Source organism: Phyllostomus discolor, chromosome 2 (assembly GCF_004126475.2).
Source record: "Phyllostomus discolor isolate MPI-MPIP mPhyDis1 chromosome 2, mPhyDis1.pri.v3, whole genome shotgun sequence".
NCBI lineage: Eukaryota > Metazoa > Chordata > Mammalia > Chiroptera > Phyllostomidae > Phyllostomus > Phyllostomus discolor.
Genome location: NC_040904.2, coordinates 197,293,037 through 197,315,123, shown reverse-complemented (window position 1 = coordinate 197,315,123; position 22,087 = coordinate 197,293,037). Strand labels below are relative to the sequence as shown.

The window sequence follows — 22,087 nt, the reverse complement described above, 5'->3', positions numbered from 1 at the left end:
TTCTCAGATTTCTAAAACAAAAGTTTAACAACTCTTTAGGGAAAGGCTATTCTAACTGTGGTTAATCAGGTTGCTCAGAGATATAGTCAATGAATGTTACCGGTGAAAAAGTATCTTTAGAAAATGTGATTGACTTTGTCTTTCTCTCTCTTTCCCACTGAGTAGCAGCAAGAGAGTTGGAGGCACCGTACCTACCTCCCCAGCAGGCTCGCCTGGCTTCCCCACCTGCTGGAGGGGAAGCCCCAAAGTGCCAGGACTTTTTGAGCTTCTGCTGTTCCTGTTGGGCAAAGCGAGTCAAGGTCAATTTGGGAGAGTAGGACTCAAGGGCATGGGCATGCGATTTGGGGGCCCTTACTCTAACTATCTGCCACATACATAAAATCTCATATATACTCCCAAAACTTTGAGAAAAACATACTTTTAATACTACTTTAAACTTGTGTCTTATTTCTGGATCTGGTTGCTGGATTATTATATTTTTGTTAAACCTAATTACCTCATGAACAGCATGATCACTTTGCATTTGGGAGTGACTTCTGTTAAAGTTATGTACTAAATTTAAACACTGACAATATACCAAAACACCACACCAAAAGAAAAAGGAGAGAGAGTTAGTGGAGCCTGGGCAGGTGACTCAGTTGGTGGGAGTGTCGTCCATATACCACAGAGTTGCAGGTTCAATTCCCAGTCAGGGCACATGCCTAGGTTGTGGGTTTAATCCCCAGGTGGGGTGCTTGCAGGAAGCCATCAATCAATGTCTCTCACATCTCTCTCTTTCTCCCTTCCCCTCCCTCTAAAATCAATAAATATATCTTTCGGGGAGGATTAGAAGAAAAGAGTTGGTGGACATTCATTTCAGCTCAGGGCGAAGGCCTGGTTGGTCCCAAGGTATTCCTGTTCTCTTCGCTTAGTGATTAGTTAAGAAAGGGCTGAGGTTGCAATTCGGGCCAATGAGACAGAGAAGAGTTTAACCGGAGGCGTTGAGAATCAGTTTTCTCGCTGGAGAACCACAGTAGCCATCCTTTGTCATCCTCCTGCTTGACCTGAATGAGGAGACGGGGAGCAACAGTGTCTGCAGATAGCCAGCCCCGCCCAAGGCGGGCAAATGGCCTTCGGGTGATACCAAGAGCAGATGGCAGAGCAGAGGGAAGGAAGGCATCTGTGTCATCAGCATTACTGAACTTCCAGATAAACCAGTTCTGAAGCCTACTCTTCCTGCGAAATGTCCATGGGTAAGCCAATAACCTTCCTAATTCTTTACGCCAGATTAGGTCAGGCTCTGATGCTTGTAGCTGTTGGCAGTCTACCTGGCACAGCCGCCGTTTGTGAGGTGCTGCACCAGGGTTGCGGAGCATCGAAACAGCGTGTGGTCCTATAACCAAAGACTTTCCATCTAGTTGGGGACATGAAGCGACAATTACTAACCAAGGATGTGTCCTGGAGGAAGGCACAATAACTGCAGTGCCTTTGGGTCTTTGGGGGGGTGCTTCCTGGAAGAGGTGATTGAGCCAGGCTTTGAGTGATGGGAGTCAGAGAGAGGATAAGAAGAAATGTAAGTTAAACTTTAATGTCAGCAGGCATTGATGCCAAGAAATCAATTCTGTGTTTGGTCAGTTTCTATCACTAAACAGATGTGACCAACATGGTCCCGGCCTTGCCCTCGCTGCGTGTATGTAGCCTTGGCAGTGGGCTGGAGGATGAAACGACAGCAGCAACACGTAGCAGTCAGATGGGAAGTTTGGGGAGTGAGTAGGGCCCATGTCATCGGGAGCATGAGAATCCATGCAAATGGGACGGCAGGGGAAGTGAGGCTCCACCAGGACAGGCCGCTTCTGAACGCTCACAGGTGTGTGAGCGAGGACAGGTTGCTCTGGCTCACCCGGGGGCTCTACCCTCTGGGGGCCTGGTGCCTCATGCCTGAAGTAGCTTCAGTAGAACCCACTGGAAAAACATGTGCCTTTGTATTTTGGAATAACTTCCCATCAGAAAACTACTTGTCTCCAAGAAGCTGCCATTGCCTTTGTTCTTCTGCCTACTGTTATAAAGACCAAGATGCTCATGCTTTGAGGAGCAGGGGGTAGTCTGGCAAAACTAATCTAAATTTAAATATCACTGTGTTTAACCAGAGTTCTTTTTAAGACAACCAGCTCTTAGCATTGTCTGCCTTTGTTCCACTCTTTAATGTCTGTCTTACTGCCCTAAATGGATTGTAAGTTCCCTGAAGGCATGGCCCGGCTTCAAAGCAGAATGTCAGAGCCAGAGGGAATCCACCCTCTGCAGACACAGAAAGAGTTACAGAGGAAATCAAAGCCCAGACATCAAGTCCCCTGTTGCCTCGCCTGCCTGTCTCCCATAGTGTCTGGGACGTGCATCCTCAGCTCAGTGGGGCTGATGTTGCCACTGAGGGGGCAAAACTGGTCTGGAGAGGCAAAAGAAACTAACATGTCACAATGGTTTGTGGTCTTCCAAAGCTCAACACTACTGGACAGAATCTTATTCCTTAGAAAGAAATTTATTTTTTCCCCTGGGAGAATGGCCCAGTGATTTTAAAAGGCTGAGAGAAGAAATGTTAATCTAGGCCAGTGGGCAGCACAGATTAGAGTGTTCACATCTCACTTTCCAGCTGGACAGCTAGCCCCTGAGGGCTCCTCCTGTCTCCACTGAAGGACTTGGTCAAGGTACCGTGCCAGAGTCCACTCGCACAACAAATATTTGAGTGCCTGCTGTGTACACTGAAACCAGATTAATCTTTTTTTTCCTTTTTTTTCTTTTTTTAAATTTTATTGTAATCATTGTTCAAGTACAGTTTTCTTCCATTTACTCCCATTCCAGCCAGATTAATCTTTTTACAACAACATTTTCATCCTGGTTCTAACCCACTCAGAAACATCCAGTGGCTTTCCCTGTCTTTAGTTTTTTAAAGATTTTATTTACGTATTTTTAGAGAGAGGGGAAAGAGGGAAGAAAGAGGGAGAGGAACATCAGCGTGCAAGAGAAACACGGATCAGCTGCCTCTCGCATGTGCCCCAACCAGGGACCAGGCTCCAGTTAGGGACCAGGCTGCAAACCGGGCATGTGCCTGGACCGGGAATCGAACCTGTGACCTTTTGCTTTGCAGGACAATGCACAATCAGTTGAGCCACACCGGTCAGGGCACTTTCCCTGACTTTAAAATGAAGTTCTAACCAGTGAGACTGACATTAAAAGCCCTGTGAAAAATGACCTCACCTTGTAGTCTTAGCTCCCACTGAACGCTCTACTCCAAGAAGACTCATCATCTGTCTTCTGAACCTTTCATGATATTCCACCTTGGAGCTTTTCCCTCTCATCACTATCCTCCTAGCCTCCAAAACTGAGGATGGCAACCCCACCCCCACCCCCTCCCACCCATGAAACTGGCTCTTTGGTTTTACTTTAGCACGTGACTCCCCCATGAGCATCATCCTTTGACATTATATTAAGGGACCCACATGCTCTTTCCAATCCATGCAATAATTGCACTCCTAGGTTGGCCTGTGTCATGTATTTTGACGAGTAATTTTTACTATGACGATCTGTGTGTCTGTGCAGACATTCATTAATTCATTTGTTGATCACCTGCTGTGAACCAGTCCCCCACATTAGATCCTGGGGACATGATGAGGTCCCTGCCCTCTACTAACTCACAATGCAAATACACAATGGTATAGAAACTGTATTCGAGGTAAGGGAGCATGTGGGGTGGGCCGTGACTAGCTCTGATTCCCACCTGCAAGAGAGAGGGACAGAATTCTAGACAGAGGAGACAGTTCCTCAAGGCCTGAACAGCCCATGCAGGTGGGTGTTTTTGAGGAACGGGGTGGAAGCTGGTTTGGCTGGGGCCTTAGGCTGCAGCAGTTCTCAGACTTCAATGGCAACACGGATCAGCTGGGGGCTTCTTAAGGTGCAGACTCTAATTCAGCAGGTTTGGGGTCAGGCTGATGTTTGGAGTTTCTAGCAAGCTCCCTTGGGTCGCCAGTTATTTTTAGACACTGGCCTGGGAGGACTAAGGTGGTTCCTGGTGGGTATCCTCTTCTGCTTCCCTTCCAAAAAGACATAAATACAACTTGTTTTGAGTGAGTGTCTCCTGGAGGGAAATAGGATGTGCTTCGCCTTCTTATTCTAGAAGGATAAACTTCTGTGTGGCTTGGGTTCCAGGGCAGTCCTAACCCATAGTGTTGGCCTTTATATCTACCTCATACACCCCAAATTCCTGCCATTGACTAGGTGATCCCACACCCCCTCAAGACACTTCTGCCAGGCATGTGAGGGGACAGCCAGAGTCCCCATGCTCAGGAAGTGGTGACAGCAACGTGCCACGTTACCCTCGACGTTCTAATGAGGCGTATCTCGATTTGATTTGCACTGAACACAGTAAAGCCTCATTGATTCAGCCTCTGCTCACCTGAAACCAGTGAGAATTTGGATCGTTATCATTTACTCTTCCAATCATTTCTTCATAAATAGGATAAAGTTTGATAATACAGTTGTGATCATACAGATGATTAAAACATTTTAAAAGATTTCGAATAAACTCACATGGCTTTCTCAGCTATTTATATATATAAATAATCATCCACTCTTTACGAGTAATTCCGTAATTTGTTTATTTGCAGAAAAGCTCTCCCAGACCAGGCCGCTGTGCTACCTCCCGGGCGGTACAGAAACCACAGCAGCAGTGACAGCGAACACTTACTGAGAGTCATGCATGTTTGCTGTACATCTGTAATGTGAAGTATCAAAAGCTTAAAAACAATTTTAAAAGTGACATTATTGGATTTGGTCAAAACGCACTCACTACAGGAAGTCTTGAACTGTGCTGGGAAGTCTGTTTCGAGCTAGGGTGGAAAAGAAACTGGAAATGGAAGGACCCTGGAGCATTCAAAAAGCATCTAGACAGACAGGCTGGGTGGGGGAAGGAAGGGCGATTTGCTCGTCATAGAAGTCTACATTTCAGCCGAAGCTGGGGCACGTCACTTGGATTTCCCTCCACCCCCAACTTTCACTCAACATTGTTGAGCCGAAATTCGAAAAGCAAACAAAACAAAATGGGAATTTCAAGCCATGTCTACCTAATTGTCAATCAACTCTTATCCACAAATGTGTTCTTTTAATAATTCATCATCTTAATCCTCACAATACTGATGACAAATCTTTGTGAAATAATTTACTGTTTTGAGATGATCATCATGATTGGTTTACCTGTTTCTACGTCCAGATGCATATCAAATGGTAATAAATGAATCCTTTGGGTTTCATGAGTGGATTAACAAAACAATAAAATACATTTGGTTTTAAGTGACATCATTTTGGTAAACTATTAAGGTAATTTGTATTTTAATATAACTGTATTGATATATTTTATGCAGTTGAAGTGTCTTCTCTTCCCTTTAAGTTCTGTCACTTTTTATAGATGACTTTTCCTTTAGCTATAACATATTCAATTAGTTCATTGTGGCCTCCAAACTGGTAAATCAAATGCTCCCACCTAGAAAGAAATCAAACATTGCTTCAGTACAACAAGTCAAAATTATCACTGTCATTAAATGCTAGTTTAAAAACACATGTTCTAAAAATTTCTTTATACCTAGTCATTGATATTTGGGCTTTTAAAAAATAGCATATTACTCAGTAGCCTATGATAACTCAAATAACGTTTAATAATATCATTTAAGTAGTTGATCCAAAAATATTTGATTCAACTAAGTAACGCACAAATGGTAACACCAGTACTATTTTCAGTATAGAGAGTGGTTTGTGGGCACAGAGAGGAGAAGTTCAGAGCCGCTCACTTTGGTTGAACCTGAGGCCCCAGAGCTGTGATAGGCTCACTAGAGTCAAGGACTGAAGATTTAGAAGAACACAACTCAAACTGTCACATGGGAGACGCAGATGGCAGCAGGCTCTGGGCAATGAGAAACCAGCACAGGAACACTGAAGCAAGGATTTGGGGGTCCCCTAGGAATAAGCAGTTGGAGCAGTAACAAATCCAAACCAGGATGACAAGCTGAAGTTGAGACATATGTGGCCCAGCATGGCCACAAGGTCAGAAGCCAAGCAGAAAAACAAAACCCCATGCCAGAGGGCACGGCGAGTCCAGAGTCCACGTAGACAGGGCAGAAGCCTGGAGCTCTATGGGAGATGGGAGATGGATGGGGAGACCGGAAACTTGGTGTACCCTGTAGTATAGAACCTGTGGGGGGACTCCATTATAAAAGGGTGAAGATGGAGGGAACGGGGGTACAGAGCCTGACGCCAGTAATTAGTGGAAAGTGGATTTAAACAGGTGTATTCACTACAATGGGCATAAAATAGCTTAGCTGGGAGAACACTCGCCTGGATGCATTGATGATGATGAGATCTCCCTGTTTGCCAACTTCCAAAGATCCGTGAGTGTGAGATTTCCCCAGTGCATATGCGGCGTTGATGGTGGCAGCGGCCAAGGCCTCCGGCATGGACATTCTCATGTTTACGCAGGCCAGGTGCATGACCGTTGGCTGAGGCGGGGAGAGCAGAGTGTTGGAGGGAAGCAACGAAACGCAGCTGCTGTGTGGGACAGCTCTCAACACAGCACAGCACACAATGGTGATCACAGGTGTGGGGGGACAGGGCTGGATTGGTATGGGAAAACTTGAACTTACACATGAAGGTTCTTTATGCCTTAGAAAAGATTCCTTTATTATAGAGATTGCCTCACGTGTATTTAATATTTATTTATAGCTTTTCAAGACCACTTACTGTATAAAATGAAACTCCCCTTCATGCTTACTTACTAAAACTTCCTTGAGCTTATCCTCTTCTCCCAGAGGGGAAACGGGTTATTGTAAAACCACAATGCGGACTAAGTCAGGAAACAATTTGAATAGGACCTTTTCTCCTTTCTCTATGCCTGGAGGCCTTCACGTGTGCAGGAAAATTCACATACGCTACTGTCTATGTCTTTGTTTCTTGTTTCATGGGAAAATATTTTTTGATGTTTGATACATTTGAACAGAAATATTTTTAAATTATGTATATGCTTGGTGGGCATTCAATACTCTGTTCAGAAAGGCATATTAAAACTAATTACCATCGAAAAGCAATAGGCATTAGGGTTGAAGTCACTGCCCAAAGCCACTATTACTCCTTCATCCAACATCTTCCTGGCTCGAGGCTGCTTCAGTCTGAGGGAAGGAAAAAACATGGTCAGCACCCAGCATCGGAGCTGCCGTAGAACAGATGTGCAGAGCGGAAGAAGACTTAAGATACCCAACCCCTTTGTCACACAGAAACGCAAAGTGAAGTGATGAGCTATTGACTGATATTTCCTGGCTGAGGTCTACATTAATGTGTGTGTATAAAATAGTATGTTTCAGGAGAGCACTCAAATAGTTCTTTCTTTTCCCCTGTAACAGTTACTCAAAACCTTCTTTTTCAATCCCTAAGGCAGAGTGTTTCAACCTTGGCGCAATTCATTTCTTGGGCTGGATAAGTCTTTGTTCCGGGGGGTTGTTCTGTGCCCTGTAGGATGTTTAGCAGCATCCCTGGCGTCTGTCCACTCGTTGTCAGCAGCATCACTTAGTTGTGAGCAACAAAAATGTCTCCAGGCATTGGTTAATGTCCCCTGAGGGGCAACATCACCACTGCCCTAAGGCCGCACCTGCAGGATCACCCCCGTGGAGACCGTGTGTCCCAACCACACAGAAAGCACCGGCCTCCCTGCCCAGGGACTCAGTGGCTGTCATGCGAGTGGAATGATGGAAAGAATCAGATCTCAGGTCTCCGATTTGGTGGGATTAGAGCAATGGCAACTATGTGAGATGTACTAAGTGTATAAATCCATGGAGAGCATAGAGTAAAATTCTTGGGGAGATTTTACAAAATATATATCTCCTTTCACCCTCAGTGTTTGTGAGGATTCTGGTCCATAATTATGACACCCACACTCCTCAGAACACAGCTCACGCAGATTCTGAGTACTGCTAATATCCCTGCTATCTCATGCATGGTTTTTAAAGTATAAAACCTACTGCATTTTTCTCATTATAAAGGTACTGATACTGAATTTTCTTTAACTTAGAAAACCCAAAAAGTAGTAAAAAGGAAAACGAGCCACCCTCCTCAGTAATTCCACCACTCAGTGAGTTTAGTTCTGGGCTTGGTCCTCGGGATAATTCATTTCTGAACATCGTTCCAGGACTGGCCTCTTCCATGAGCTACGTTTTCTTGATCTGCATTTTTAAGGGATGTGTAAGGGCAATGAAATAATAGTTGGGTGTCTTGCAAGGCTATGTCTGCACAACTTTCCTTTCAGCTCTTGTGCGGGGGTGAGGGGGACCTCACCGTAGCATGTAGGCTGTGGTGGGCAGAAGGACAGCGGAGCACCTGGCCGTGGCCATGGCGGCGATGCCTTCGTCACTCGCTTCTTCCAGGTGACTGATGGCCTGGGCTCCCAGTTCAGCTCCGAGCTAAACAGAATGAGCAAAGAGGGAAAGATTTAACCAACAGCAACAAGGAATTGATCAAGTGCCATCAAACTGTTTTTCCTGCAAAAATAAACAGCGCTCTATTATTAAAATTTCTTGCCAACTACCTCTGGTAAGCACAAGCTGCAAAACAGATAAAGGGTTTGTGATCAACATTCATTTGAAGATTTTTCTAGAGTGCTACTTCAAAAACTATTCTTAGACAGAAATGCTTACTGACAGTATTCATATATTTGCTTTAAAAAAAAAATATATATATATGAATCTGCCGTGGCTTGTGTGGCTCAGTGGATTGAATTGAGTGCTGGCCTACAAACCCAAAGGTCACCAGTTCGATTCCCAGTCAGGGCACATGCCTGGGTTGTGGTCACCAGTTGGGGGTGTGTGAGAGGCAACCACACATTGATGTTTCACTTCCTCTCATTCTCCCTCCCTTCCCCTCTCTCTAAAAGTAAATAAATAAAATCTTTAAAATATTACACATCTTATGAATCAGAATAGAATGTTGGGTAATATTGGTAATAAAATCTATTATACCATCATAAAAACACAATATAAAGGTATTTTGGAATGCCATTGCTCTCAGTGAAAACAGATCAGTTAAGAAAACAAACTTTTAAAATGTGGGATCAAATATATAACTTGAGAAAACTAGTTGAGCTTGATTTCTTTCCAGATGAAAAGTGTAGGCTGGATTGTTCGGAGGAAACCAAGAAGAGGCGATGAGATGCTGAAAACGGAACCTGCACTACGGTGGCTTTCTTCTCCTGCCAGTTTTACACACACACTATGCCCCAGGAGGGAAGGTGGTATGTTTAACACATTCCAAGGAAAGGAGAGTGGACACGATTTGACACTACACTGTGGCCCAGGCCCGGGAGGCTGCGGCCCTCCCCCACACCAGGGCAGGGAGAGCTGGCCCCCAGCAGCAGCCAGCTCAGGTCTGGCAGCATTTTGGACCACGGGACAGACAGACTGTGCTCCCCCAGAGGGGCTCCTTTCTGACTTTGGAATTCCCCTCACTTTTCCAAGCTTGATTTGCTCACCGTGGGTATTGATTAATTGATGGAAACCTCTATTGATTTCATTTGCCAGTCACTCTGTACAACTGAAAGTGTCTTCTTGACCACCTGGCTCACATTCATGTAACAAATGTCCAACAACTATTTACTTAGGAAAGGCCATCGGTATGCCGGGCGCAGGGCTGTGTGAGACAGCGGTGGTGCGGCAGAGGCGGGTTTAGCACAGTGGGAAAAGCACAGGGAGAGCTACAACCCACTGCTGGAGAGGTCTGCAAAGGACCCCAGAGAAGCCGTAGTTAAGATGAGATGTGGAAGGGAGTTAGCGAGACATTAGGGAGACAAGGGGGGAGTTCAGATTAGAGGAACAATGTGTGCAGAAGCATGGGATATTCAGTGTACTGAAAGTAGTTTATTGCGGCTGGTTCGTGATAGAGAGGGTGAAGGAGGTAAAAAAAAAAGGGGGGGGGGAGGAGAGACAGAGGAAGATAGGGAGGTAAACAAGGGCTGGATCCTGGCAAGCAGGGACTTTGGAATTCACCCTGTGAGCCGTGGTGAGCCGTTAGGTGGTTTTAAGCTATGGAGAGGAAGGGAAGAAGAACTAAGGGGATGAATTAAAGAAACAGATTAAAGCAGAAGCAAGCCTGGAGGCAAGAACAGTAGTTACAGGAATCCCCGGTGGGTGGGCCTAGGCAGTGGGCTGAGGAGAGATGAATCTAGAGATATTCAGGAGGAACTGGCAGGACTGGCTGGCTGGTTGAAATGTGGTTAGGTGAAGGGGAGGGTGGAGTCAAATGACATCTGGGTTTTGACTTAGACAATAGGTAATGTTGTCATTCACTGGGCCGGGAAACACAGCACACGGTTTGGAAGTGATAGTAAGAGATGAAGTAGGACGTGTGGAGCATCAGGCACAGGTGGGGCATCTCCATCTGTATTAATGCCCCAAGGGCAGTTTTCATTTAGCCCCTCACCCCCACACAAGAGCTGTCTGTATTCACTGACGAACTCTCAGGGCCTGGCACACACTGTACACTCAAGCGTTTGCTGACAACATGAATACGCGACTCTGGGCAAGACATACAGATCTGAAAATCATGTCATGGCCCTTAATGGGGGGCTTCACTAAAATTCACCTGGATGGCGCCACAGAAAGCCCCGAGGGGCTGCATGTGAAATTAGTAGACTCTGCTGGTATGACTTTCTGTACCAACCCAAATAGGCTGTGAACTGAGTAAAAGAGATCCCAGAGGTACATTTTTCCACTAACACCTCCAGCAGGTGTTAAGAAAAGTAAATGACCAGCAAAAAAAAAAAAAAAAAAAGTAAATTTCTAACAGAAGTCAGGGATTCCAAGGCTCAACCAGTGCATTCTGCACACTGTTCAGGCAAATATCCCCACTCCATCTTTTTAAAAGGCCGCTGCTATCTTTGAACAAACCAGGTAAGTTTTCCATAACACGGGTGCTGGTGACAGAGGAGAAGCAAAAGGGTGGCTGTACCTCCGCAGCCTTCATCGGGTGCAGTTCATCCCCGTGGAAGTTGATCTGTAACCCTATATCTTTTCCGCCTTGAAGGATCCTTCTGGTAGAATCAAGGTCAAAGACACCCTTCTCACAGAACACATCTATATTGTCAACGTGAATTTGCCCATTTCTGCTAAGTTCCTTCAGCTTCGGGAGGTGGTCATTGATGATGTCATCAGCAGCTTCAGTAGCAGTTTTTCCTCTGAAGAAAGAAAAGATTTCTATGAGCGGAATTTTTAAAAAATGCAGATAGGTTTTTTTGGTCTTTGGAGAACCTGAGAAACTGTACGTAAATGACCTCAAGCCTCAGACAGGCAAAGAAAGAATCGTAGCTCAGAAAGAATCAAAGCTACAACAGAGGACTCAACAATGTGACCTGCCCACACAGCAGAGGTATCAACAAGACTTCTGTGTGCATCAACCCTGTACACAGAGGCTCAAATCCTCATCCATTCAGGTGCACCAGTGTTGCCTTTGGGAATTCCAGCAAGGGCCATCTAGTGGAAAAAATGAATCTACTTGTCAAGGGCACTTGGAGGGCATCATGGATGCTTCCCTGACAACCCAACTGCAGGCCTCTTCCCCAGCCTCGAGCTATCAGCTGGCCCTGAAATTCTCACTGAGATCCTGGGGTAGTTATATTCTAGGAAGGGTTGGGCTTTATGAGGTTGAATATACACAGAGCTTGACCACTCGCTGGCTACTAACTTTCAGACACATTGTTTAGGTGTCATTTGCCATGCTCTGAGCCTCGGGCTTTATCACTGGGGATCAAGATGCAGGACTCAGAGGCTCACTGGCAGATGGAGAAATTTTCTGTAAAACTCTAGCCCTGTGTTTGGCACATAGAAGACTCTCGTTCAGTGAAAACCATTTGGGTGGGTAGACAGAGATGGACCATAAGGAGACAGGCACTTACATATAATTCTTAAGACAATTATATAGAATAGGATGTTAGGTAGCTCTTTTGTAGATCGATAATTCATGTTCAAAAACGTTGAGAGTTCCTCAAAATCACCCAGCTGGAAGCAGCTAAGCTGGGTTCAGATGCCGGTCTGCTACCACTCCAAAGCCCGAGACTTTTCTATCATGTCACACTGCCCTTCCTACTGGAGAAACCAGATGGTCGCAACCCTTATATGTCATTTGGGGTAAAAAATCTGTTTTCTATAGACCAGCTCTCCCAAACATCTGAGGCCAGTTTCAAACTTTAATAATTTCAGATGTATAAATGCTAAAAACATTCAATAAACAACATTGGAAATATTAAGTATTTATGTTTCTTTTCCACTTAATTCACTTTGTGAATTTTTGATAATAAAAGTTAATGTTCAATTTTTAGTTCCTCCGAAGATGGTAAACACAAAATTACCATTATAATTTTCTTTTTAAACTTCAAAAAATGAAATACCCTTATAAAATATAGAAATTCTTTTTGAATAATTTGTGTAAGGCTATAACATTTCTACATCTAAGCTGTAGAAACCGCATGGACACTGTGGGGAATCCCTATGAATTTTGAAGTCCTGGTTCCCTTTTGGATCTCTTAGTTCCGGAACTCCGGGCCTTCGGGCCTAGAAATTCGAGGACCGGTGAGAGGCAGAGGCAGAAAGAGACAGCCATTCTCTGCAGTAAAGCCACATAGATAAAGGGGGGAGCTGAAAACCAGTAACAACAATAACATGAAAATGATGGCCGATAAACAAGCAAACATGAACAAAAATAAAAACTTCTGAGTCACTTCAAGATTGCACGTTTCTCCTACCGGGTGTTACTCTTAATCTCTAAAGTGCTTTTATGCTGTCATGGGAAACTATTTAGATTGATAGCTGCCATTTTCAAGGATCTACGAGGGACATTTCTCTTTGTTAATCGAAGGAGTTTTGGGCATCTTCTCTTCCTTCATCACTAAGGGACTAGCAAAGTGACAGGTCTGGTGGAGGTGACCTTCCTAAAGCCACTTGTGTGAGATGACTGCCCCTTAGAATCCGAACACCTTTCCAAAGGCTTCTACTGGTGTCTCTGACAGAGCTAAAGTGCTGAACCGCGGCGCGGGGTCGGTGGGGGTGGGGGGGTGGAGAAAGCAGCCCCCTCTATGCCATAGTTAAACCGGGTGCCCATCGGCTGAGGTTACTTTGGCACTGAGTGAGCCCCGCAGTAAGTGGCCGAGATGCCGAGGTCCATCTGCTGCCGGGCGCGCTCAATCACGCGGAGCATCTTGAGCTCGGTCTCCAGGTTGAGGCCGTATCCGCTCTTGCACTCCACCAGCGTGGTCCCAGCCCGCATCATGCACTGCAGCCGCTGCTGGAAGGAGACGAACAGCTCCTCCTCCGAGGCTTGGCGTGTGCGCTCCACCGTGAAGTTGATCCCTCCTCCTGCCCGGTGGATGTCCATGTATGTGGCTCCTGCCAACTGAACACACAGCTCATCGTTAGGGCAAACGAATGCAGGGAGGTTGCAGGCAGGTCTACAGAACCTACTTGCTGGGGTGATATTCAACATGACTCACAACCAATAAGCCATGGCACCAGCCAATCAGAAAGGGGTGGGGGGAGGTTAGCGGTGTTGTCTCGGGACAGTGCTGGGGTGTCAGAGATGGGAGACGGGGTGGAGACTTCTGGTCTCAGGGCAGTGGCAATTTACCACCCAGTATGGAAGGATTTCAGTATTTTAACAACCCAATCCACCCCAGTGTGTACCAGTTAAGTCTCCACCTATTAAAAAACAAAGACAAACAAACAAAAAACAAAGCTTAGGCTGTTCCAGGGAACCCCACTGCAGTCATTCAAACCTCCACCAACACCACCCAGTCGTGTTCCCTCTCCTTGGTATGAGGCCACAAGCGTTTGGGGCCTGACATCTGGCTCCAGCAAACAAAGAGGCCCTTTGTGGGATCCCAGTGGGCTCTGTTACTCTGGGCAGCAGAAAGTGTGGTGCAAACACAAGATGCCTGTGGGAGGTGGGGGTGTTTCCTCCCAAGAGTTTTTATCTGGGTTCTGCCAGGTGAGCTAGTGAGCTCGGTGGACACCCCTCCCTCTACGGACCTCCCTTTCTGCGTCTGCGCAGTGCGAGAACTGGACTGCCGATCTCTAAGGTCGCTTCTTAACTCTGAAATTGTGTGATTTAATAAAGAAGCCTTCAAAGCAGCTCTAGTTTGTCGAGGAAGGTACATGATATCTGAAGAAACGTTTCCTTTTTCTGAAATAATGCAATTTAGCTGTTAGGATGCATATTTTTTTAGGAACAATGTGAAGAAAAGGTGTGGAGGAAACCATGTGCATATTACTGAATGAAAGGAGCCAATCTGGAAAGGGTACACGCCAGATGATTCCAAATATGTGGAGGTTCGGGGAAAAAGCAAAACTGTGGGACAGTGAAAAGATCAGTGGTTGCTAGGGGTTGGGGGAAGAGAGGGATGAACAGGCAGAGCACTGAGGATCTCTAGGGCAGTGAAACTACTCTGTGTGATCCTACAGTGGTGGGTTCATGTCATCATACATTTGTTAATAGTGCATCAATGTAGGTTCATCCAGTGTAATGCATGTACCAGTCTGCTGGAGGATGCTGACAAATGCGGAAGGCTGGGGCGGAGGATGGTGTGTGGGAAATCCTTGCAACTTTAGCTCAGCTTTGCTGTGAACCTAAAACTGCTCTAAAAAAATAAACTCTACTAAAAACAATTTAAAATGGCTCCAACCAGGGATTTGAGGGTTGACTACAGCTAATTAATTACCAACAGACTTTTTTTTTGTTTCTTAACAAATCTCATTTTTTTTTCTGTAAAAAAAGAGAGGACAATATAAAACATTTTATTTTTGTTATTAGTGACATATTTTTCCTAGTTTGACCTTAATGGATGGTAATTTTCAAGCTGCTTCCTGGAGTCTTTTCAGAGACTGCTAGGACTGATGGGATGGAAAGGGGGGAAGGAAAAGAGAGGAGAAATTAGTTAGCAAAGCAACTCAGCTCTGTCAAAATGAAGATTCTACAGCTAAAATTTTTGAACACTTTCCTATTTAAAATGATTGCTAGCCCTGTGCATAGTATAAAGATCTGAGGCAGTTATAAACTAGTTAAGTTTTATTGTAATTTTTCTGCCATAGTCCAGGCTGGTAAAAATATCCACTAAGAAGACATGTAGGCACACGTGGCAAAGCCTGACAGTCTACAGACTCCTTAGAGAAAGATTCGTCAATGTTGTCTATGCTTCCTTTTGATTCGCCATCATTCACCGCAGTTACCTTCATTGCGAACTCGTGGACTCTTTCACCAGCCCATACTGGATGTGTGTGTGCATCCACCAAACCTGTAATCAATAAATCAAACCACTTTTAAAGTTAAGAACGAGAAAGCCCTAGCTGGCAGGGTGACTATACTGTCCTGCTCTTTGGGAAGCACGATGGTGGTCAGCCATCTTGGTGGGGGGCAGTAGAGAAGCAAGAATCTGTCTGTTCCCCTCCACATAGGGGAAACAAGTGGTCTCTCTGTGTAGTTGTTCTGGAAGGCTCTGATAGAGCAGGGTGACTCAAAATTATGAAAATATTCCTTTAAAAAATAAAGCTCTTTTTGCCCTTTTAAGCCCATGCTCAACAAAAACAAGATGTCAAATCTACTAAATCGAGCAAAAAACCAAGGACTATGTCACCAAGGAATAATCTGGGTGTGAAAACAGACTCATTCAATCCCTACCCTCAACCTTGGAAAAATATGAAATCAGGAAGATGAATCTTTCTTCAAGAAAGAAATGTATGCCCTGGCTGGCGTAGCTCAGTGGACTGAGTGAGGGCTGTGAACCAGTGTCACAGGTTCAATTCCCAGTCAGGGAACATAACTGGGTTGCAGGCCATGACCCCCAGCAACTGTACATTGATGTTTCTCTCTCTCTCTTTCTCTCTCCCTTCCCTCTCTAAAAAATAAATAAAATCTTTTTAAAAAGAAAGAAAGAAATGTATTTTATATATTTATATAGACAGAGAAACTATAAAGCAATTGCTTGGAATATTTGTTTACCCTGGTACGGTTCAGAAAAGTGTGTCTTTCCAAGACATTCAAAACACCTAAGAGATGAAATGGCTGATGAGTGGGTTCTGACCTGGAGTAAAATCAAAAGTCCCTGTTCAAATGGCTGTCTAGTATAGTCTGGTTTCTCCCTAGGTTCCACCTTGACCTTGTCTTCTATCTCCCAAGAGCCAGAAGGTAGAAGCTCTGTCAGATACACACAGTGCACACTTTTAATGTACAAATCTTAGCCTCTGGGTTTGCATAGGACTCAAAATTTGTGAAACCTGTTTCAGATCATGACAGGAAGCCATAAAACGTAGACTCTGTAGGAGATGATGGCCCACAAACTGATTCTGTTGTCAATCACTAAAGATACAAACGAACTTCAGCGAAATCTCTAAGGTTTTATTTTCCCATGTAGAGATGGATCCTTTGTTTCACAGTCTCTACTAATTTAAAGTATATTCAGGTAAAGATAGCAGTTTTCCCTCTTTGCCTTCCCATCCTGACGTCCTGCCACAATGCATTAATACAATTCTTCCAACGGTTTTGAACCTAAATACAACACAGCTGGCCTGTCTTCACTAGGGGTGTGGGAAGAAGTAGAACTGATGGGTGGGTTTGAGTCTCAGCTTGCCGTTTACCCAGTTAGCAGTCTCAGGTGAGATACTTTGCCCCTGAACGGCAGTGTTCTAATCTAAATAAGCTACTATTCTTCCTCTTGGCATCCTTAAAACTGCATTCAGGGTTTCACTGAAAAGAAGTGAATACCTGGCAAGATGCATTTCCCAGAACAGTCAATTCTTTCTTCAAACGTTTCTTCAGAAAACTGTTTTTGAATAACATCGGCAGGACCGATGGCTTTTATAAACCCATCCCTGAAGAAAAATCAATAAAAGTTAGTGAAGTTTGGGGAAATATTGTGAGAAATCTGACCAATGATTTAAAATATGTTATCGATGTCTCAGCGTTTATTGTATTTCCTTTTTGGAGTTGTGTCTTTGGAAAATTGACTCCAGCCACCCATCAGGCAAAAAGTCCAATGTATGTAACAGAGAATGCCAACTGTTCTCTAATGCCCATGTTTCCTTTTCCCACAGCGCTGGATTCCTGAGCTTCACCAGGACACATAAAGGGCCACCCAGAATAAAAATTCATTTCCCAGCCTCCCATTAGCCTGCTGCAGCCACATGACTAAGTTTCAGCCAGTGGGGTCGCTCTCTCTTCCGCTTTCCTATTGTCTGGGACACAGACGCCGGGAGAGAAGGGGCAGCCGTGTGGGGTGACAGTGACTGGAGAAGAAGGGGTGTGCGCCACAGGGCGAGACAGTGGGGGGCCCGAATCCTCAAGAAGTCTTACTTTTGTGCAATTCCGTTAACTGACTTTAACAACCTTTTGACAGTAACACTGGAGATGTTTCTATCCTTTTGTCCATGAAAAACACACACAGTCCCTAAAAGCTGGACTCCAGCCCTACTACCCTAGCAGCCTCAGCTTTGGGTGAGAAGGACCGCTCTTGCACAACCGTCCCGCCACGTCGCTCTCCCCTTTGGCATGCGACCCCATCCCCGCCCCAGGCACGCCCTCCCAAACTGGCTGTTCCTTTATGTGCTTCTGGCAGGAAACACAGAAAGTTTAATAAAAACAATTGGACATGCCCCGGTTCTCTGGTGGCTGAAACTTCATATCTTATAACTGCAAACCATCACCATCCAGGGCGTCCAACCTTTTGGCATCTCTGGGCCACACTGGAAAAGTCTTGGGCCACACAGTAAATACACAAACACTAATGAAAACTGATAAGCAAAAAAAAAAAGTTTTTAAGTAAATTTATGATTTTTTGATGAACCGCATTCGTAGACATCCTGGGCCGCAGGTTGGACATCCCAACTGCCAAGGTTCTCAAGCTTTAGTGTACAGAGAAGGGGGTGGGAGAGGTATTTATAAAAATTTGGGTCTCAGCCCTGCCTGGCGTAGCGCAGTGGATTGAGTGCAGGCTGCAAACCAAAGCATCACAGGTTCGATTCCCAATCAGGGCACATGCCTGGGTTGCAGGCCACAGCCCCTAGCAACCTCACATTGATGTTTCTCCCTCTCTCTCTCCCTTTCCTCTCTAAAAATAAATAAAATCTTAAAAAAAAAATTCAGGTCTCAGAACTCCATCCACAGAGATGCTGATTCAAAAGATCTGGGGATGGAGGGTGGGGGAGGGAGTGGGCGGGGTGGGTGGTCTTAAATCTGTGTAAAAAAAATAAATCTCAGGCCATCAGACGCAGGTGGTCTCTTGGCTACACTTCAGGAAGCACTGGAAGGAACCCTGACCTCTTCTGCTTGTCGGACAACGAAATTTTGTTGGCAGAGGCGGGATCCTGATGCGTCCCGGTGCCATGTGCAGCTTCAGTGCGTTTTTCCACGGAAGGACAACCTGAAGCAGTCAAACACGTTGGCAACAGGTTCCTAAAGGCTGCCCTGCCAACGTCTCCCTGGGCTCGGGGAAGCTTTCACCGGGTTTCCCTCCACAGCGCACAAGTTGCAGAAAAAGCGCCAAGCAGGGACTTGTCCGACGGGTCCCTCCACCCCGCCGCCACTTACGTGCCCACCACCAGGCTGGCGTCCTCCAGCACCGCCAGGCTGCGCAGCGCGTCCCGCACCAGGAAGCGCTCCCCGCGGGCGCACACCAGCACCACTTGCCGCGCGTTCTCCAGCAGGAGGCGGTGGTCGCCCGCCATGTCGCCTCGCGCGCGGGTCGCGAGGCTGTGGCGGAGCTGGGGCCGTGGGAGGGACCGCAGAGAGTGCAGGTCCGCAGGCGGTGCCGCCGGGGGCCGGGAGGGTGGAGCAGGGGCGGCCTTTCCAAACCCGCGAGGAAAGCGCGCCTCCCCTCCAACCTTGGCACTGACAATCCCAGAATGCTGGTTGATAACCAGTGTTATAATGAGTCTCCGCCGTTTTGGTCTACTTGTCACGTTCTTGGGTAAATGTGGTAGAGATTAGAAACTGAAGTGCTGTCACCAGGAGAGAGAAAGGTGGGCTGCGGCGATCACGTGGCCAGGTGGAAGGGGGTCACTGTAGGCGAGGGCTTTCCGAGTGGGTAAAGTGGGGAGAAGCCAGATAGAAGCCGGTGCGGGAACCTGGGGCAGGGCCCCGGGAAGGGACAGAAGGCGGGAAACCTCCGCCCAGGGGGCTGAGTACAGCCTGGGACGCGCGGAGGGCCGCCCGCAGCAGGACCAGCAGGTAGAGGGGAGGGGGATGCGGTGGGGGAGCTGCTCCTGCGTCCGCGCGGCCACGAAGCAGGGTGGCGGGTGTCGCGTGTCGCGCATTCTTCGGTTGGCCAGCTTCGCTCCGGGATGCTCTACCAAGCCATCTCCGAGATGAAGGGGGCCCGGGGTGGGGGAGGCTAGAGCCGAGACTGGAGAATCGATTGGTGCCTCCACCCATCTCCCCCGTCTCCTTCCTTGAAGGATTTGTTGAGAAGGCTCCCGCATCCGAATTCGTTGAGGTAAAGGTGGTTTCAGCTCCGTGTGCCCCACGCCCCCAGTTGTATCTGGTCAGGCCTACCCTTCATTTGCATCGCCCGCTGGAGACCGAATCAAGTTTGTTTAAGGAAGACGGTCTGTGATTCTCACCCACAGCTCTCCCTGCCTATCAGCTGCTGTGAAAACACTGTCAGGGCTGCATTTTGTTAGGAATTTCTTGATTACTTTATTCAGTTTATATTCTTTTAGTAGGAGCTTTGTGTCATTAGGCCTGTGGAACATGTAAAGACACACAGGGACTTTCCCCACCCAGCACAGGCCACAGTCAAAAGGAAGACACTTATGGATACAATAACATACCATTAAAGGAGGTGTGAGGCCCGTAAACCTGGAACATATAACAGTAAGTCAATTTAGTGTCATCTTAAAGCCATCTCAGAACAACAGAAAAGCAAAGACTCCTTTAGATGACACAATAAATAAGAATATACTTTGGCTTCATATTGTGTCCATAAAAGAGAACCCAGTCAGGGAGAAAAGAAAAAGCAAAGAAAAAAACTGGGAAAGAATTCAGTAGACAATGTGAGTCACAGAGTCGGAAAAGGGAGAAAAAAATCAATACATTATTCATAACAGCACAGACACATCATCATGAACAGATGTGTGTGTCCGTACACAGATTTTAAAAGAAAGGTATAATACATAGACAGAAAAGTAGAAACAGTGGAAAATAGAAACACAGAATCACTAATTCATAGAAAATATTAAAATTTTACATTATAAACTTTATGCTAAAGACTTGAATGTCACACTTTGCATGTATATTTGCAGATTTATGCAATTATAGAGGGTGAAGGGAAATTATAGGAAAATAGAAGACTGTGGGATTCAGTTAACTTGTCTTAATCCCATTTCTGTTACTTATGAGCTGTTTGGCTTTTGGAAATTCCTTTCCCTGAGCCTCAGTTTTCTCATCTGTATTGTGAGGATAACTATTTCTACTCTATGGACTTACCTGAGCTTTAACTGCGATGGAATGTAAAACACTTAGCCCACTGCCTGTCTCTAAATAAGTCATAGCTATTATTATTGATAGTAGTTTATTTTAATCCTGCCCTTTCTCTTGTTGGTCAATTAAGTTAAAGGTTAGATTTCAGCAGTACTAGGTTCCCTCCTGACTTCACAGAATGCACTGTGTACTTCAAGTTTACAAGTTCTGGACAAGTTTAAAAGAAATCGTACTTTTAAAACAGGGATTTATATCTGTGGGTGCAGTGAGTGCACCTGATTACAGTCCAGATAAGCAACGTTGCCTGAATGGCCCCTGCGAACCAGAGGTCTGCAGATGCAAGAAGGATGAGAGTGGACTTCCCTCCTCCCTGGTCACCATTCAGTAACTACAGAGAGGAAAGATAATGTGTTTCGTCCGTGGCAACCAACATCCCTGTAGTGGCAGCTCTTAGTGTCCAGGGTTGTTGTCACATCATCTGACTCACACTGGCTGATTTCCCTTCCTCAATCTCCCTTCCACTTGACCTTCAGTTATTTTTTCAGTTTGCAAAAGGGGCAGTCAGAGATGTCAACAGAAAAGTCTACGCCAAATAGCCAGCTTGACGTCAGCGGGGCCTTCAAGGTCGAGCTGAAGGTGATTTCTTCATCGGTGCGCTCTCCCTCTGACCTGACCCAGAAAGGCAGTGCTCAGTCAGGCCAAGGACCTCCTGGCTCCTGGCTCTCAGGCAAACAAAAAACTGCTGGCTCTGGGCTAGAGAGAGGACACAGTTCACAGCCCTTTCTCTCCTTATTTGTCCAAGTGGGTGGGAAGGAGGTGGGAAAAAGCCGGGAGTCATTGGGTCTGAGAGAATCTGTCTACATCCTCATTTGCATGTGGGAGACAAAGGTCTTCACCTCATATGGATATCTGCTTTCATTGAGTTTGTAGAGTTGTGGGAAAATGTAAACAGAAACTTCCTTGAATAATATCTGGTAGATATTGTTATTGTTAATTTTATTTAGACTTGGTCTAGGGCTTACGTTTGGACGGAATAAAACCCATTCCTCTACCTCCACCTGCACGATGCTTCTGCACTGAGAATCTGGAGAATCTGACGAGACTGCACTAACGGGGCGGGGTGGGGCGGGTCAGATTTCTCCAATTTGCACTGACATTGCTGGCAGATTCCTCTCCAATGACCCAGTTTCAAGAACTTTAACTCAGGATTTCTCATAAAAGCTAGTTATCAGTAATCCCTCCTGTTCTTTTCAAATGCTGGTAGTTATTCACGGAGAACCAGAAAGAGGACACACCTGGATGTCTGCTCTGACAATGGTAGAATCAATTATTTCCATCAGCCTACTGTACGTAAGCACTTTGCTTACTTTATCTGTGTTTGAAAATAGCAATAAGCCTGTACAAAAGGTGTTAGTATCCATACTTGATAGAGGAACTTGAGGTACACTTATTTCAATTGGATAGGCAAAAAACCCCCACAAAAAACCCAAATCAAACAAACAAACAAACAAACAAAAAAACAGAACTGGTAAGAATCAGAGGCAGGACTCAAACCTGCTTGCCCCCAGAGGCCAGG

General features: G+C 45.7%; 2 protein-coding genes across 2 annotated transcripts in view; one reads left to right on the top strand and one right to left on the bottom strand.

Moving 5' to 3' along the window:
* Window positions 1-5,111: 5,111 nt before the first annotated feature.
* AMDHD1 (amidohydrolase domain containing 1) lies at window positions 5,112-19,222 on the bottom strand. Its single transcript, XM_028532918.2, has 9 exons — window positions 18,622-19,222; window positions 16,801-16,907; window positions 15,270-15,334; window positions 13,163-13,440; window positions 11,005-11,230; window positions 8,341-8,465; window positions 7,088-7,181; window positions 6,355-6,515; window positions 5,112-5,506 (listed from the first exon to the last, which is right to left on the bottom strand). Exons 1-9 carry the CDS (start codon window positions 18,756-18,758, stop codon window positions 5,419-5,421), a joined length of 1,281 nt encoding a protein of 426 aa, XP_028388719.1. The 5' UTR covers window positions 18,759-19,222; the 3' UTR covers window positions 5,112-5,418.
* Window positions 19,223-19,570: 348 nt separating this feature from the next.
* Window positions 19,571-22,087, top strand: part of CCDC38 (coiled-coil domain containing 38) — a 38,229-nt gene continuing 35,712 nt past the window's right edge. Inside the window, exon 1 of the mRNA XM_036016981.1 lies at window positions 19,571-21,147. The gene's annotated coding sequence lies outside the window, so the exon portion shown is untranslated. The remainder of the gene's footprint in view (window positions 21,148-22,087) is intronic.